At 39.7% G+C, this 17,663-nt stretch overlaps 1 protein-coding gene across 2 annotated transcripts in view; it reads left to right on the top strand.

The window, feature by feature from the left end:
- Window positions 1-17,663, top strand: part of MINPP1 (multiple inositol-polyphosphate phosphatase 1) — a 46,954-nt gene that overhangs the window by 17,886 nt on the left and 11,405 nt on the right. Inside the window, exon 4 of one of the 2 annotated variants that reach the window (XM_032312631.1) lies at window positions 1,103-1,236. In XM_032312631.1, coding sequence (XP_032168522.1) covers window positions 1,103-1,236 — 134 coding nt within the window. Of the gene's footprint in view, window positions 1-1,102; window positions 1,237-17,663 lie in introns of those variants that run through there. The other variant, XM_032312632.1, reaches the window with a different exon arrangement.

Below are 17,663 nucleotides of genomic sequence, written 5' to 3'. Positions count from 1 at the left end.
GGCAGGCGGGGGTGGGGGTGGGGAAGCAGGCTCCCTGCTGAGCAGAGAGCGCAATGCGGGGCTCGATCCCAGGACCCTGAGATCATGACCTGAGCCAAAGGCAGAGTCTTAACCCACTGAGCCACCCAGGCACCCCAATCTATATCACTCTTAAAACAGTAAACAGTATAATGTATGTTTGTAGGTATGCGTGTCTTGGTAATAAATGGTATTATACTGTAATTATTCTTAACCTGCCCTTCTCATTCAGTATGTCTTGGAAAGATCTGTCCATATCAGTACATAGAGGCCTACAACATACAAGTTTTAAATAACTGCCTAGTATTCCATAGTATGTGTATACCATTGTTTAGTCAACCATCTGCCTATTAATGAAATTTGGGTATTTTCAGGAATCTTTCTCCTGCCCTATAAGCAGTGCTGCTGTAAGACGTTCTTAGATGTGCTGTCTTGTGTTCATCTGTGACTATGACTTCATAAGAAATGGAATTAAATGGGCCATAGGAATATATGCTTTCATGGATTTTGCCAATTTGCACTTTAGAATGTCTGTACTAGTATATATCCCTTTCCTATATCCTTCATCTACTTTTATTACCATTTTTGCAAAAGTGATACATGAACCAAAGTAACTTGTTTTCTGTCTGGTTTCTAGCTTTATAAAATTCTTAAAAGTTCCTGTTCCATTGTTCACATCTTCCTGTGGTACAATGAAGATTCTTCTGTTTTTCTCTTTTTTCCTGTACATATTTTTGCTATCACTTGAAAGTAATTTTAGCAGCAAGGGGAAGTGAGCGCCTGTCTTTAGCCCTCTGTCCAGAGCGTCCGTGGATGCTGGGTTATTGGCCATGAGTACTAACTCACTTTTGCATGCCGGCCCCCACGTCCCCACAATTCGAGTTCTTGTTTCATCGTAAATCTCTGCATGGCATGGACTTTTGGGGCAACTCTTAAAAGCTGAAAATGCAAATATAAACTCAGTGAATGCTAAGATTCTACTATACTTTGTGGAGAATGGTAATTAAACAATGTCATCTTTTCTGAGAGTCATTAAATCAGGGAATCTGTTAACATTAATGATTTTTGGAATTTTTATTTTTAGGTATTAGAATATTTAAATGATCTGAAGCAATATTGGAAAAGAGGATATGGGTATACTATTAATAGTCGATCCAGCTGCACCCTGTTTCAGGATATCTTCCAGCACTTGGACAAAGCAATTGAACAGAAACAAAGGTAAAAACTTAAAATAACTTTTCTTGATATGTATTCTCTTTAGTGCCCAATTAAGCTTCTTAAAAATGTTTTAGAATGGATGAATTTTTAAAAATAGGTTTTGCTTGTGTTTTTTTAAAAATATATTTAACATAGTAACTAGGCTTATGAAAAAATTAGATGACATAATGTGAGTTATAAAACGTTTAAACCCTTCGTTCAACCCAACAGCTATAGAGCATTACTTACGATTAGCATGGGCGGTGGTTCCCTTTTCCTGCTGCCTCTTGCCCCCTCTACTCCTTATCCCCTGTGACTGCTCCTCTCAGGTTGGTGGATATCATTGCTTTGCCTGTTTAAAAATAGTCTTTATTATAAATGTGTGTGTGTAAACAGTATGTTGTTTTGCCCAGAGTTATATGCTCATTGTCTTCTGGGACTTGTTTTTTTTTTTCCCCCTTCAGCATTACATTTACAAAGTCAAAAACTAAACATTTTTACTATAGTGTAATATTCAGTAATGTCTGATATTCAGTAATATCTGATACTCAGTAAAGAAGTACCACAGTTTACAGCATCTTTTCTTATCAGTGGACATTTGGATAGTTTCTGTTTTTGCTGTTATAAATCGTGTAATTGCACATGGCTTCTGGTAGAAATACGAAATGTTTTTATTTTGAATGAGAGTTTCTAATGGAAAAGCCTTTGTTAACATTCATACTTTTCAACTTTTCAAGGTTTAAAAAAAAAACTTTTCATAATTTAAACCTGTAATAGAATCTAATTAACTAACTTCATTTTATTTGATAATATGCTTCTCCAAGAGCTTATACATTAATAATTAGAGGCAAAAATGCTATAAAGACAAGACAGAAAGACTGAAGATTGTGTATTTGTGTTTGCAGTACCAAGTTTTATACACACATGTAGAGAGAGAGAGGTGTGTGTGTGTGGATATGACTCTAGTTTAGGAAATTTTCTTGGGCTGGATGGGAGTTAGGGAAGAAAACTGGATTGAGTATTTAGTTTCTGCTACCAGACACTTTTCGTGGGGTGGTTAGTCAAAGCAGGTTCCATCTTTGATGTAGGCATTAACTTCTTTCCTACTTAGTTTTATGTGTTTATAAAAGTGGTTTATAACCTGTTAAGAGTGGTTTATAACCTGTTAAGAATTGTAGACTTAAAATTGTGTCAGAAAGATTCGTAAATAATTTTTGCAGGATTTGCTACTACAATTTGATACCAGATTTAGTTTGAGAAGTTATTGTTGTTTCAAAATGATTGAAAGCTTGGGAAGTTATTGTTGTTTCAAAATTTTTGTACCCTGAAAACTGTGAAACATTAGGGAAATTACAGATGGCCCAAATAAATGGAGAGATATGCTATTGGTATGGATTGGAAGCCAGATTGATCATCTATAGGCTGAATGCGGTCCCTACCAGTTTCAGTAGGTCCCTTTGTAGAAGTTGAGAAGCTTACTCTAAAATTTGTACAGAAATGCAAAAGAACCTTGAAGAGCTAAAACAATTTTGAAAAAGAACAGCAGCAACAAAAACTTTTAATTATCTCATTTCAAAGCTTATTATAAAACTGTAGGCATGGACAGGTAGATCAATGAATAGAATCAAGTCAATAATAGACTGTTAAATGGTCAGTTTTTGGCAAAGATGCTAAGGGAGTATACTGAAGTAAAAAGGATAGTCTTCAGCAGATGGTGCTGGAACAGTTGGATGCCCGTATGTTAAAAATGACATTTAGACCTGTAGTTCATACTGTACACAAAAATGGGTCATAGATTTAAGTGTAAAATTGGGAATCTTTTTTGAAGAAAATGTGGGATCAGCAACCTAAATGTAAGAGATGAAACTATGAAACTCTTAGGAGTAAATCTTCACAACCTTGGATTAGGCCAAGATTTCATACTAAAACACTCAAAAGCTTGATCCATCAAAAAATTGATAAAATGGACATCATCATAATTAAAAATTTTTGTGCTTCTAAAAATACTATTTGGAAAATGAGAAGATAAATTGTAGACCTAGAGAAAGTATTTGTAAAATATACATATATGATTAAGGATTTGAATCCAGAATCCATAGGATGTTACATCTCAATAAGGAGACAACCCAGTTTTTAAAAAGCAGGAGATTTTAACAGATAGTTAAGATGGCAAATAAGCGCGTGAAAGGATGCTCACCATCATTGAACAGTGAGGGGTGCCTGGGTGGCTCAGTCGTTAAGCGTCTGCCTTCAGCTCAGGTCATGATCCCAGGGTCCTGGGATCAAGCCCTGCATTAGGCTCCCTGCTCGGCAGGAAGTCTGCTTCTCCATCTTCCACTCCCCCTGCTTGTATTCCCTCTCTCATTGTCAAATAAATAAATAAAATATTTAAAAAACAAAGAAAAAAAAAACACAGTGAAATACCATCAGTATACCCCCAAACTGGCTGTGAAATAATAGAAAAAATATATATTGGTCTCTGCCCCAGGTTCTTGACATAGGGTTCCTGAAACCATGTGGTTTCCTGGGTGATCAGTGTCTTTTATTTTAATGAGGCAGCTTTGAGTGGGAGGACCCTGGACAGCTCCAGGATGAGTTGTCACTGAAAGACCAAGCCATTAGTAGAAGCTTAGAATTTTCAGCCCCGAGCCCCATTGTCTTGAGAAGGGAAAAAGGCCGGAAATGGCAATAATGATCAGTCATGGCTATATGATAAAAGCCCTAAAATGTTTGAGGTTTATGGAGCTTCTGGGTTGGTAGGTAAATAGGTAGCAGTGTTGAGAGAGTGACTTGCCTGAAGAGGGTGTGGAAGCCCTGTATACCGGCCCTTCCCATCCCCCATGTGGACATTCATCTCTATCCTTCATCATATCCTTCTATAATAAACTGGTAAATGTGCTTCCCTGAGTTTTGAGAGCTGCCCTAGCAAGTTAGTAAACCCAAGGAAGGGGTTGTGGGAACCTTTGATTTGTAGCCAAGGTGAACAGAAGTTGTGGGTAGCCTGAGATCTACTTGTCATTGGTACCGGAGGGGGCAGGAGAGGCAGTCTCATGGGCCTGAGCTCTTCGTGGACTCAGGTGCTGTCTCCAGGGACACAGTGTCAGAATTGAGGTAAATTGCTGGATAACTAGCTGGAATGCAGAGATCTGCTTGGTGTGGGGAAAATGCCCCACGTGTTTGGTGGGGGTCCAGAGTGGTAGGAATGTGGTGTGAGAGTAAAGCAGAAACACAGGACGAAAAGACTGGGTGTTTTCTTTATTTACTGGCTAAAATATAAATTAAAAAATAAAGATTGTCCTGAATGTTGGCAAGTTATCTAGAAAGTGGAAACTCTGTACTTTGCTGGTGGGAATGTAAAATTAATACAGCCACTTTGGAAAAGTTTAGCAGCTTCTTTGAAAGTTAAACAGATATCTACCATATGATGTAGGAAATTTAGTCCTAAGTACCCTATAGAAAAGAAACTACATGTCTACACAGACTTCTGTGTGACTGTTTACAGTTTTTAGCGATAATGAATAGTGCTACAGTCAACAATTCAGACGCCCACCAGCAGCCGGATGGGTGAACACAAGGTGGTGTGTCAATGGGACGGAGTACTACTCGGTAAGAGAGTATGAACTGCTGGCGCACGCGACAAAACCAAAGACTTCAAAAACATCATAGTGCTAACAGAAAGAAGCTGGTTGCATAAAACTATACATTGCATCATTATGTTTATTTGAAATTTCTAGGAAAGGCCAAACCTTAGAGGTGGAAGTCCATCATCAGTGGCTTCCTGGATCTGGACGTGGGAGCCAAGATTGGCTGTGGGTGGGTACAGGAAAGTCTTTAGGGCCATGGAAGTGTCCCAAACTGGATTGTGAAGTTTACACACGCAGATGTTTTATTCACTAAAATTCATCTAAGTAGGGGCGCCTAGGTGGCTCAGATGGTTAAGTGTCTGCCTTCTGCTCAGGTCATGATCTCAGGGTCCTGGGATGGAGCCCTAAGTCCAGCTCTTTGCTCAGGGTGGAGCCTGCTTCTCCCTCTCCCTCTGCCTCCTCTGCCCTGCTCATGCTCTCTCTTGCTATCTCTCTCTCTCTTTCTCAAATAAATAAATCTTTAAAAAAAGGATTCATCTAACTCAACAGTTAAGACCAGGTGGATTTTATGGTAGTTCCATTATACTTCAATAAAAATTGTAAAACAGTATGGGTATTTAGTAGAAGGGAAAAGGGGGGGAAAGAATAAAATAATCTTTTGGTTAAAGTGGGAATAATTTTTGAAGAATTTACTTACTTACTGAATGCAACTAATTGATTACTTCGTCGTGTTATCTCTGTAAGGTGCTGCTGAAGTTGATTTTCATGCATGGCTTATGGAATCAGATGTAGAGGCAGCATGAGGTTGTGGGCAGATGCTTGGATTTAGTTGGAGTCCTGCTTCTTGATTGAGGCTGCAGGTTCCTCACTTCTGACGGGGGTGGGTTGTGTCTCCCAACTCACGAGGTTGTTGTGATAATCAAATGAGATAATGTCTTTAGAGCCCCAGTGTAATGGGATGTTTTCATTGTCAGGATGAGGAAAGACTACTCCCTTTGCATGATTACTCCTTTGTGAATTGAAGAGAAGATTCATTCAACAATATTTTAAAACACCTGCTGGTGTGTGTTAGGTAGTGTTATAGGACCTGGAAACAGTGAGGTGTATGATAGACTCATTGCACTTGTGACTCTTTTACTATCTAGGGAAAATAGAAATGTATGTTAAAGCCCTGGGTAGTGGTGTACTCATTCACATGAGATTGTGAAACATTTGATCGAGTCCCGCATCGGGCTCTCTGCTCAGCAGGGACCCTGCTTCCTCCTCTCTCTGCCTGCCTCTCTGCCTACTTGTGATCTGTCAAATAAATAAATAAAAGTCTTTAAAAAAAAAAAGTTAAAGAAAGGAGAGTTTGACCTTGTATGATGAGAAGTCATCTCCTTTTTGACCTGAGGAAGGAAAGTCAGCAGTAATTCTGAAGAAACTGGAAGGTACTTTTCAGGGACTGGTTATCTCTGTCCAAAAAGACTGATTTAGGGTTTTAAAAAATTATGTAGCTGAATCAAGATTAAATTGTCTTAAATAGATCAAGGGAAGCAAGTGTATTTAGAGACTTTTGTCAGATTTCTATCCAAACCCAGGTGGGTACTGACTGGTTTTATACACAGTTAGGGTAAGCAGTTAGCCAAGAGTACTTCTAAAGAAAACTGACATAAACTCAGAATAACAGGCTTAAAAAATTAATAGACTTTGTTTTTCAGGGCAATTTTAAGTTTACACCAAAATTTGGGATGGAAGTTATAGTTCCCATATACCATCCCCTCTTCCACATACACAGCCTCCCTCAGCATTCATAGCACACGCAAGTGTTGTAGAGTAAGATTGTAAGAGAGTTTTCTGTCTTTGTACTTATTCTGATCTATTCCATCAAAACAGTAATCTTTTTTTCTTTTCTTTTTTTTTTTATTTATTTGTCAGAGAGAGAGAGAGGGAGAGAGAGCGAACACAGGCAGACAGAATGGCAGACAGAGGCAGAGGGAGAAGCAGACTCCCTGCCGAGCAAGGAGCCTGATGTGGGACTCGATCCCAGGACACTGGGATCATGACCTGAGCCGAAGACAGCTGCTTAACCAACTGAGCCACCCAGGCGTCCTAATCTTTTTTTTCTTCTGACTCTTAAATTTTTTCTTGTGTTTGGATTAGATTCTGTAAATGAGTATGTTTACATACGAGTAATATTTTGTCGTTAGCTCTTGTCTGAGGGAAATGTCTCTCACTTACTTCTACAGTCCCCAGGCTACCCTTGCTTTCCCTCTTCCCTCCTCCATTCCACACTGAGATGGTACCGTGTGCACAGGTAGTTTACGTTTTTATAATAATATTAAATCAGAGATGGTCTTCAGTGTTTCTATTTCTTCAACGTAATTTTAAGAGCATGGTTTTACTTTCACGGAGAAACTGAAGGTTGCAAATAATGTTAATTGGCAAATGTCAACATTTTGGCTGAGTATTGGGACCTGGAATTCTGTTTTCTTTCTTGAACTGTCATATCAGTGATGGGATTAAAGTTTAGACCAGTGCATCTATTATTTAAGCAAATTTAAACAGCTTTTGCTGTTTAAGCAACTGTGATTAGAAAAGCAGATTGGGGGATGCTTGGGTGGCTCCCTTGGTTAAGCATGTGACTTTGGCTCAGGTCATGATCTCAGTGACCTGAGTCACTGGTGATGGGGCCCCACATCAGGCTCCCTGCTTAGCAGGGAGTCCGCTTCTCCCTCTCCCTCTGTCCTTCCCCCCGCTCCTGCTTTCTTTCTAAGAAATAAAATCTTGAAAAGAAGCAGATTGGATTTACAGAAGAGATGAAACCTATTGGATTTTATTCTACTCTTTCCTTCCCCATTACTTCTGTTGATGTATTTTTATCTTTCTGGGTTGGGGAATTCAATAAGGAATTCAATAAGCAGGAAGTGTCCTACTTTTTTAAAGTACGGTTTAGGGGCTTCTGGGTGGCTCAGTTGGTTAAGCATCTGCCTTCAGCTCACTTCATGATCTTAGGGTCCTGGGTTTGAGCCCCATATGGGGCTCCCTGCTCAGTGGGGAGTCTGCCTTTCCCTCTCTCTCTCTCTCCTCCTGCTTGTGCGTGCACTCTTTCTCTCTCTCAAATAAATAAAATATTTTAAAAATTAAGTGAGGTTTACATTCTGAACTGAAATTGCTAGCCTTGTGAGAGCTTCCACTTCATCATGTGTATTCTCCGACACCAAAATTAACTGCAGTAAATATTCATTACTGTCATTAAAGTCTCATTATCTTTTGTCTACCTATTCATTGACTCAAATCTTTTTGATATTTTCAGAGTTCACTGTTGAGTAAGGATATGGCTTTTTAATGTTGTGTAGTTCCATGTTTTAACATAAGGTGGCAGCACTGAAATACATGCGAGGTGGCAACAATTTTTTTTTCTTTTTTTTTTTTTTTAAGATTTTATTTATTTATTTGACAGAGAGAGATTGCAGGTAGGCAGAGAGAGAGAGAGGAGGAAGCAGGCTCCCCGGGGAGCAGAGAGCCAGATGCGGGGCTCCGATCCCAGGACCCTGGGATCATGACCTGAGCCGAAGGCAGAGGCTTTAACCCACTGAGCCACCCAGGTGCCCCAACAAGTAATTTTTCAAACAGCTGCTTTGGTCAATTATGTAGCCCAGGGAAATAGGGGGATTTTTGTCTTTTCACATTCTTAGCAATGTGTGCAGTTCTAAGTCCTCAACTCCTTGTTTTGCTCTCTTTGTGAAGTCAGGGTTCCCTGGAATCTAAGTAGGTATAGCAGGAAAGTCTGTTAGCACTTGTCGAAAGAAACTGACTAACTAAAGGTTAAAAATATAATTAGCCTGGCTGGGCTCTGAGTTCAGTTTCCAGTGTCCAGCTGGCTCCTGGGAAGACTCTGACTCTCGGTGGACTGCTGGCCTGTTATGTCTGGAACTCTCTTTCAGTGTTCACTCTTCCGTGCCGAGGACAAGCCTGCAGTTCAGGTGGGGGTCAGTACACATTAAAGGAATATCTGACATCCTCCCAGGCGTCCGAGCCACAAACTGCTTTATGCTTGACTGCCTCCCTCACCTTCTTCATCTGTTCACCTGGTTGTGTTGTGGTCTTGTTGGTTTGTTTTATTCCAGTTTTACATCTGTTCCTCCCACTTTTCTTGACGCTTAGTGCCACAATTTCAATTCGGGCTAATATCTTTCTCCTAGATTTTAGCACATTTTCCAAAGTACTGGTTTTGGTGTTACTCGGACTCTACTCCAGTGGTTTATGCAGGCAGTAGAGGGTAAACATTTATTTATTTATTTATTTTTAAAGATTTTATTTATTTATTTGACAGACAGAGATCACAAGCAGGCAGAGAGGCAGGCAGAAAGAGAGAGAGGAGGAAGCAGGCTCTCCGCGGAGCGGACAGCCTGATGCGGGGCTCGATCCCAGGACCCTGGGATCATGACCTGAGCTGAAGGCAGAGGCTTTAACCCACTGAGCCACCCAGGCGCCCCGAGGGTAAACATTTAAATTACCATCTCAGGGAACCCATGTTCTAGTTTGGAGGATATTTATGTAATAACACTAAAAAACACATTTTTTTTTTAAAGTGCTAAAGGAGAATTAATTTGATCTGTGGTTTGGTAAAGGCTTTTTGGGAGTAGAAGTCTTTGAGGTTGGTCACTTAAGACTTCTTTCCATAACCTCAGCATATCCACTCTTAATACTTGTTTTAATTTCCTAACAACAGTTTTATTGATGTAAAGTAAATGGCACATATTTAAAGTGTACAATTTGATGAGTTTTTGCAGGCATATGTATGCATGAAGCCATCACCACAACCAAGATAACGAAATATCCGTCACATGCAAAGATTTCCTTGTGGCTCTTCCCACCCTCCATCCGCACACCTCATCTGCTTTCTGTTACCATAGATGATTTTTTTCTGGACTGTTATATAATGGAACCGTATGCTTGTGTGCATTTTTTGGTTTGTCTTCTTTCACTCAGTGTAGTGGGTGTGAGATCCATCCACGTTGTATCTGTAGTTCACTCCTTGTTAGGACTGAATAGTATTCCTCAGTACAGATACACCACAGTTAGCTAATACATTGTCCTTATGACCAAGATTTAGCTGTTTCCAATTTGAGGCTGTAACAAACGAAGCCACTGTGAAATTTGGTTGTCTCGGTATGGACATTGCTTTTCGTTTCTCTTGGGTAAGACCTAAAGATGGACTAGCTGAGTCATATGGAAGGGAATGTTTACATTCTGAAAACACTGCTAGGCTCTTCCCCTCTGTGTCTGAAAGCTCAGCTATTGCACAATGCTGGCGGAAGCTTGATGAGGGAGGGCTTTTTAATTTTAGCAATTCTAGTAGGTGTGTCATAGCTTCTCAGGGTAGTTTTAGTTTGCATTTCCATAAACACTATTGATTTTGACCGGTCTTTCATGTACTCATTTACTGTCCCTCTGTTTACTTTGGTGAAGGGTCTATTTACACCTTTGTCATTTTGTAATTGGGTTGTTTATCATCTTTTATTGTTAGAAGAGTTCTTTGCATATATTCTAGGTATAAGTCCTTTCTCAGATTTATGTCTTACAGATAGATACTCCTGGTCTATGGTTTGCCTTTTTGTTTCTGTAATACTGTCTTTTGGGGGCTGACTTTGGCCCACTGTGGAGGCAGTTCCTCTAGAGCATCTGTTTGGTACGCTGTACATTTTAAGGTTTTCCTAGTCTGGCTTATGGAAGCAGACTCTTCCTGGCCCTGTGCTACCTCTGGGAAGTTTTTTCACTTGTTCTTTTCCAGTAATTTCCCTGGATTTGGATAGTTCTCGCATGTGCATGCTGATCGGTACCAGCTGAAAGCTCGAGGGCAGTCCCTGTACATCTCTGTTCTCTGGAACTCTGCCCTGTGAGCTCCAGCCCTTGTGGCCTCCCTAAGTTCTCAGTCCTGTCTCATATTCTCAGGAAGATTGTCGTGCTCGCTGTGGGCTCCCCTTCCCTGTGCTGTTCCCTGGAAACTAGGCCGTGAACTGTGAGGGCCTTAGGGTTTACCTTGCCTCACTCGGGCTCTGCCTAGTGCAGTGTCTCAGAACTGCTGTCTCATTTATTGTTTCTGGCTTTAGAGGAGTTGAAGGCAGGAAGGTAAACCCAGTCCTTGTGGCTGGAAGCGGAAGTTATTTCTTTTGTATTTTTGCTTGAGTGATTTTAGTTTTAGTTATACATTTGTGCTAAGCTGTCCAACTGATGCTTCTCCAAATGCCTCATTGGAGCTGATGTTTCAATCAAATATATTAGAAGACTTAAAAAATATATTTGTTTTTCCTGGTAATTTTCTTCCCAGAGCATCTCTTGTCTCTGGCACTTCGTGTTTTTATGTGTGCTTATATAAGTATGGGAATTGTCTGAGTTGTCTAAAGCTTGATTTGATATTCTTGGGTCATGTTTAAAAATACACTTTGTGTAATACTAGTTGAGTGTGAAACATAGATTAAGAGCTTAGAAAGATCTAAGCTGAGGACATTGAGAGGAAAAACATTCAATTATTAGTTTTTCTGGTTGAGCTTTTTGAATAACTTTTAAGTACCTTCTTTGAGGTATTTTACCTAAATTGAACACATACATAGTCCTCAATCCTCATTTAACAACATAATTTTAGACTTCAAATTAAATTTAGTTTTTTATTGAAGATTTAATAAGATCTCCTTACAGACTTATCTAAGTAAAAGGGGAGGGGAGCTGTTCAGAGACCTGCATTCTTACCCCACTAGGTAGCATCCATAATGCACTTGTCTTTTTCTTACTTTAAAATGAGAGGGCTTGACCACATCTCAACCCTCAGACTTTAGGATCCCAACTTTGTATTTCTATATGTATTAGTACAGATTACTCATTTGTTTTCTTATATTTGCATTAATAGTTTACATTTACTGTTTTTTTTTTTTTTTTTAAGCCAAAATGGCGTATCTTTTACAGTGGTTTTTGTAACGTTTTGGGAAGTGTGACATCCCAAGCTTAATGCCTTTTTATCAGAAGAAAGTAAGTTAAAGGTGTCCTATTTCATGTCTTTGTATTCCTTGTTCTTTGGGAGACCATTCTGGTAAGAGTTGTAGAGAAAGAATAGTCACTACAAGTAGGGATAGAAGTTAATTTGAGAAATGTGACTAGTAGAAATCTGTGTTAGTTAATGGATCAGAATATAGAAAGCAGGGGTGCCTGGGTGGCTCAGTCGGTAAGTGTCTGCCTTCAGCTCAGGTCATGATCCCAGGTTCTGGGAGCGAGCCCCTCATCAGGCTCCCTGCTCCTTGGGAAGCCTGCTTCTCCCTCTCCCACTCTCCCTGCTTGTGTTCCCTCTCTTGCTATGTCTCTCTGTCAAATAAATAAATAATATCTTAAAAAAAAAAAAAGAATATGGAAAGCACAGGAATAGAAAGATGCAAGAAAAATAAGCGCAAAGCAAATTATAGGAAATCTGAATTATTAACTTGAAATTAAGTATGCAAATGTTAAATGTTAATTAATCTGTTAAGACATTTTAAATATAAGACTCACTAGGGTAAAATCATTAGACTTCCCTAGGATACATGTGATTGATGCAGGAGATAGAGACAAGTGTGGGACAGAAGTTTAGTGGACTATTCTCAGGATGTCAAACAAAAACAGTTCTGAGAGGAATTCTGGGGACGTTAGAGAGTCTGAGCTCCCACAGCTGGATTCATATTTTTGTGGGCATGTGCATTTCTCTAGGAGGAAGTCCCATTCCTTTGGGCAGATGCTCAGTGGTTTTATGTCCCCCAAAGGTAAAAACTACAGGTACAGTAGGTATTGAACGTGCCTTACTACTGATTGCCATGGCAGTTCCTCCTCTAAAAAACATTTACATCTTCTCACCAAAAGATTGAATTCTTTTGTTAAAATCTTGGTCCTTTCTTTCATGGCGTCTTGAACCTCCCAACTTTGTTTATGGAATGGTCATGATAGAGAAAGCTACATGGGATCATAGAGTGGAATGTAGTAGCAATCTTCCGAAAACAATTATGTGGGGTGGTTTTAAATTAGGAATTGAGTAAACTGAGAAGTGATTCCCCCCCCCCAACATTCTTTCCCTTTTTATTCTCCCGGACATGGTATTCTCTCTTATTCCGGCCCTCCATGCCAACATACACACTTGCTCCCTTATTCCTTCATTCACACACATACGTTCCTACCCATTTTCAGTTGCCAGTATTTTAGGCTTAATCATAGAGCAGCTTTGCTTTGAAGAAGCTTGGCAATGAAAACCAGAAAAGTTCTTATGCCATTCTTAGGACTTATATGTGTTCAAGGGGAAGCTGGGGATTTGGTTATTTTAAATACCCATGGGGCCTGTACTAACGAGTTACTCAATTCCTAGCAGATGGCCTAGAACACTTGTAAGACTTACTCTCTGTTATAAGACAGCAAAGAGCAGTGTGTTTTTGAAATGAAACCAACTTTAGAGAAATTACTAATTTCCTGTATAGAACCTGGCATGTACCTTTAATGGCTTCTGATGAAAGTTGGACCTTAAATACTCTTATGTATTTACTTTGACGTCTTTAGAGTTACAAAAAGAAACCAAAAACCCTTATTGTGGGATGCCTGGGTGGCTCAGTCAGTTAAGCATCTTCCTTCGACTCAGGTCATGATCTTGGGGTCCTGGGATCAAGTCCCACATCAGGCTCCCTGATCACTGGGAGTCTACTTCTCCCTCTCCACCTGCTTGTGCCCCCCACCCCGTCAAATAAATAAATAAAATCTTTTTTTTTTTTTTTTTTTTTATTTATTTATTTTTTTTTCCAGCATAACAGTATTCATTATTTTTGCACCACACCCCGTGCTCCATGCAATCCGTGCCCTCTATAATACCCACCACCTGGTACCCCAACCTCCCACCCCCCGTCCCTTCAAAACCCTCAGATTGTTTTTCAGAGTCCATAGTCTCTCATGGTTCACCTCCCCTTCCAATTTCCCCCAACTCCCTTCTCCACTCTAAGTCCCCATGTCCTCCATGCTATTTGTTATGCTCCACAAATAAGTGAAACCATATGATAGTTGACTCTCTCTGCTTGACTTATTTCACTCAGCATAATCTCTTCCAGTCCCGTCCATGTTGCTACAAAAGTTGGGTATTCATCCTTTCTGATGGAGGCATAATACTCTATCCCCAGGGGTACAGGTCTGTGAATCACCAGGTTTACACACTTCACAGCACTCACCAAAGCACATACCCTCCCCAATGTCCATAATCCCACCCCCTTCTCCCAAACCCCCTCCCCCCAGCAACCCTCAGTTTGTTTTGTGAGATAAAGAGTCACTTATGGTTTGTCTCCCTCCCGATCCCATCTTGTTTCATTTATTCTTCTCCTACCCACTTAAGCCCCCATGTTGCATCACCACTTCCTCATATCAGGGAGATCATATGATAGTTGTCTTTCTCTGCTTGACTTATTTCGCTAAGCATGATACGCTCTAGTTCCATCCATGTTGTCACAAATGGCAAGATTTCATTTCTTTTGATGGCTGCATAGTATTCCATTGTGTATATATACCACATCTTCTTGATCCATTCATCTGTTGATGGACATCTAGGTTCTTTCCATAGTTTGGCTATTGTGGACATTGCTGCTATAAACATTCGGGTGCATGTGCCCCTTTGGATCACTACGTTTGTATCCTTAGGGTAAATACCCAATAGTGCAATTGCTGGGTCATAGGGCAGTTCTATTTTCAACATTTTGAGGAACCTCCATGCTGTTTTCCAGAGTGGCTGCACCAGCTTGCATTCCCACCAACAGTGTAGGAGGGTTCCCCTTTCTCCGCATCCTCGCCAGCATCTGTCATTTCCTGACTTGTTGATTTTAGCCATTCTGACTGGTGTGAGGTGATATCTCATTGTGGTTTTGATTTGTATTTCCCTGATGCCGAGTGATATGGAGCACTTTTTCATGTGTCTGTTGGCCATCTGGATGTCTTCTTTGCAGAAATGTCTGTTCATGTCCTCTGCCCATTTCTTGATTGGATTATTTGTTCTTTGGGTGTTGAGTTTGCTAAGTTCTTTATAGATTCTGGACACTAGTCCTTTATCTGATATGTCGTTTGCAAATATCTTCTCCCATTCTGTCAGTTGCCTTTTGATTTTGTTAACTGTTTCCTTTGCTGTGCAAAAGCTTTTGATCTTGATGAAATCCCAATAGTTCATTTTTGCCCTTGCTTCCCTTGCCTTTTGCGTTGTTCCTAGGAAGATGTTGCTGCGGTTGAGGTCAAAGAGGTTGCTGCCCGTGTTCTCCTCAAGGATTTTGATGGATTCCTTTCGCACATTAAGGTCCTTCATCCATTTTGAGTCTATTTTTGTGTGTGGTGTAAGGAAATGGTCCAATTTCATTTTTCTGCATGTGGCTGTCCAATTTTCCCAGCACCATTTATTGAAGAGGCTGTCTTTTCGCCATTGGACATTCTTTCCTGCTTTGTCGAAGATTAGTGGACCATAGTGTTGAGGGTCTATTTCTGGGCTCTCTATTCTGTTCCATTGATCTATGTGTCTGTTTTTGTGCCAGTACCATGCTGTCTTGATGACGACAGCTTTGTAATAGAGCTTGAAGTCCGGAATTGTGATGCCACCAACGTTGGCTTTCTTTTTCAATATCCCTTTGGCTATTCGAGGTCTTTTCTGGTTCCATATAAATTTTAGCATTATTTGTTCCATTTCTTTGAAAAAGATGGATGGTACTTTGATAGGAATTGCATTAAATGTGTAGATTGCTTTAGGTAGCATAGACATTTTCACAATATTTATTCTTCCAATCCAGGAGCATGGAACATTTTTCCATTTCTTTGTGTCTTCCTCAATTTCTTTCATGAGTACTTTATAGTTTTCTGAGTATAGATTCTGTGTCTCTTTGGTTAGGTTTATTCCTAGGTATCTTATGGTTTTGGGTGCAATTGTAAATGGGATTGACTCCTTAATTTCTCTTTCTTCTGTCTTGCTGTTGGTGTAGAGAAATGCAACTGATTTCTGTGCATTGATTTTATATCCTGACACTTTACTGAATTCCTGTATAAGTTCTAGCAGTTTTGGAGTGGAGTCTTTTGGGTTTTCCACATATAGTATCATATCATCTGCGAAGAGTGATAATTTGACTTCTTCTTTGCCGATTTGGATGCCTTTAATTTCCTTTTGTTGTCTGATTGCTGAGGCTAGGACCTCTAGTACTATGTTGAATAGCAGTGGTGATAATGGACATCCCTGCCGTGTTCCTGACCTTAGCGGAAAAGCTTTCAGGTTTTCTCCGTTGAGAATGATATTTGCGGTGGGTTTTTCATAGATGGCTTTGATGATATTGAGGTATGTGCCCTCTATCCCTACACTTTGAAGAGTTTTGATCAGGAAGGGATGCTGTACTTTGTCAAATGCTTTTTCAGCATCTATTGAGAGTATCATATGGTTCTTGTAAATAAATAAAATCTTAAAAACACAAAAACCCTTACCATGTGTGTGTACACACAGACTCCACAGTTCTGTAGCTGTCCACTTATTGAGGAACCCAAGTCCCCACTTTTAGTGTGTAGATATAATTTAAGATGGAAATACAATATGTTTTTCCATTTAACATTAATGCTACTTAATTCTGTCAAAGAAAATTGAAATGTGAGTAAGTCTTAAAAGGTGGCAATCAGGTATAAGCTTGAGCAGCTGTTTAAGAGGGATTATATTAACTCTTTGGAGGGGGAGTATACTCTTTTTGGTCACATATATTCCCATAGCAATAGTTGGTTCTTTGCTGTTTTTTTGTTTTTTTTTTTAAATTAATGAGCTTTATTTTTTAGATCAGTGTTAGGTTCACAGCAAAACCGAGCACAAAGTCCAGAGTTCCCACACACTCCCTCTGCCGCCCCAGCACAGCCTCCCTTGCTGTTGACAGCCTCCCACAGTGGTCCCTTCCTTGTAACTGATGACTCTCCCCTGGCACATAATTATCACCAGAGTCTGTGGTTCGCATTGGGCTTCACTCTTGGTGTGACATATTCTCTGGCTTTGGACAAATGTATACTGTCTTCATAGTTCTGCCTTTTCCAGAATGTCATATTGTTGGAATCATACAATATATAGCCTTTTCAGATCAGCTTCTTTTTGCTTAGTAATATGCATTTATGTTTCCTCCACATCTTTTGATGGCCTGATAGTGCTTTTTTTTTTTAAGCATGGATTAATACTTCATTGTCTGGATGGACCATAGTTTATTTACCCATTTACCTACTAAAGGGCATCTTGGTGGCATCTTGGTTGCTTCCAGGTTTTGACAGTTATGAATAAAGCTAGTATAAACATCCATGTTCAGGTTTTTGTGTGGATGTAAGTTTTTAATTCATTTGCATAAATACCAAGGAGCACAGTTGCTGGATTATATGGTAAGAATAGGTCTAATTTTGTAAGAAACCTCTAAAGTGACTGTATCCACAGTGGCTGTACATTTTGCACCCCCCCACCGGCATTAATGAGGGTTTCTGTTGTTGGAAGTTGGTATTGTCAGTGTTCGAGATTTTTACTCCTCTAATAGGCGTGTAGTGGTATCTCATTGTTTTAATTTGCAATACATAGTGATGTATGTTGTTGAACACCTTTCAGTATGTTTACTTGCCATCTGTGTATCTTTTTTCGTGAAGTGTCTGTTCAGGCTTTTTACTCATTTATTAATTTAGGGTTGGTTTGTTATTTTTGAGTCTTAGGAGTGTTTTGTATATTTCAGATAACAGTCCTTTATCATGTATGTCTTTTGCAAATATTTTCTGATAGTCTGTGACTTGTCTTTTTAATCTCTTGACATTGTCATTCATTGACAAAGTTTTTAATTTTAAATGTTTTTTGTTGTTGTTAAG

The sequence above is a fragment of the Mustela erminea genome, chromosome 14, assembly GCF_009829155.1.
Source record: "Mustela erminea isolate mMusErm1 chromosome 14, mMusErm1.Pri, whole genome shotgun sequence".
NCBI classification, from domain to species: domain Eukaryota; kingdom Metazoa; phylum Chordata; class Mammalia; order Carnivora; family Mustelidae; genus Mustela; species Mustela erminea.
This window is presented reverse-complemented; position numbering and strand designations above follow the sequence as displayed.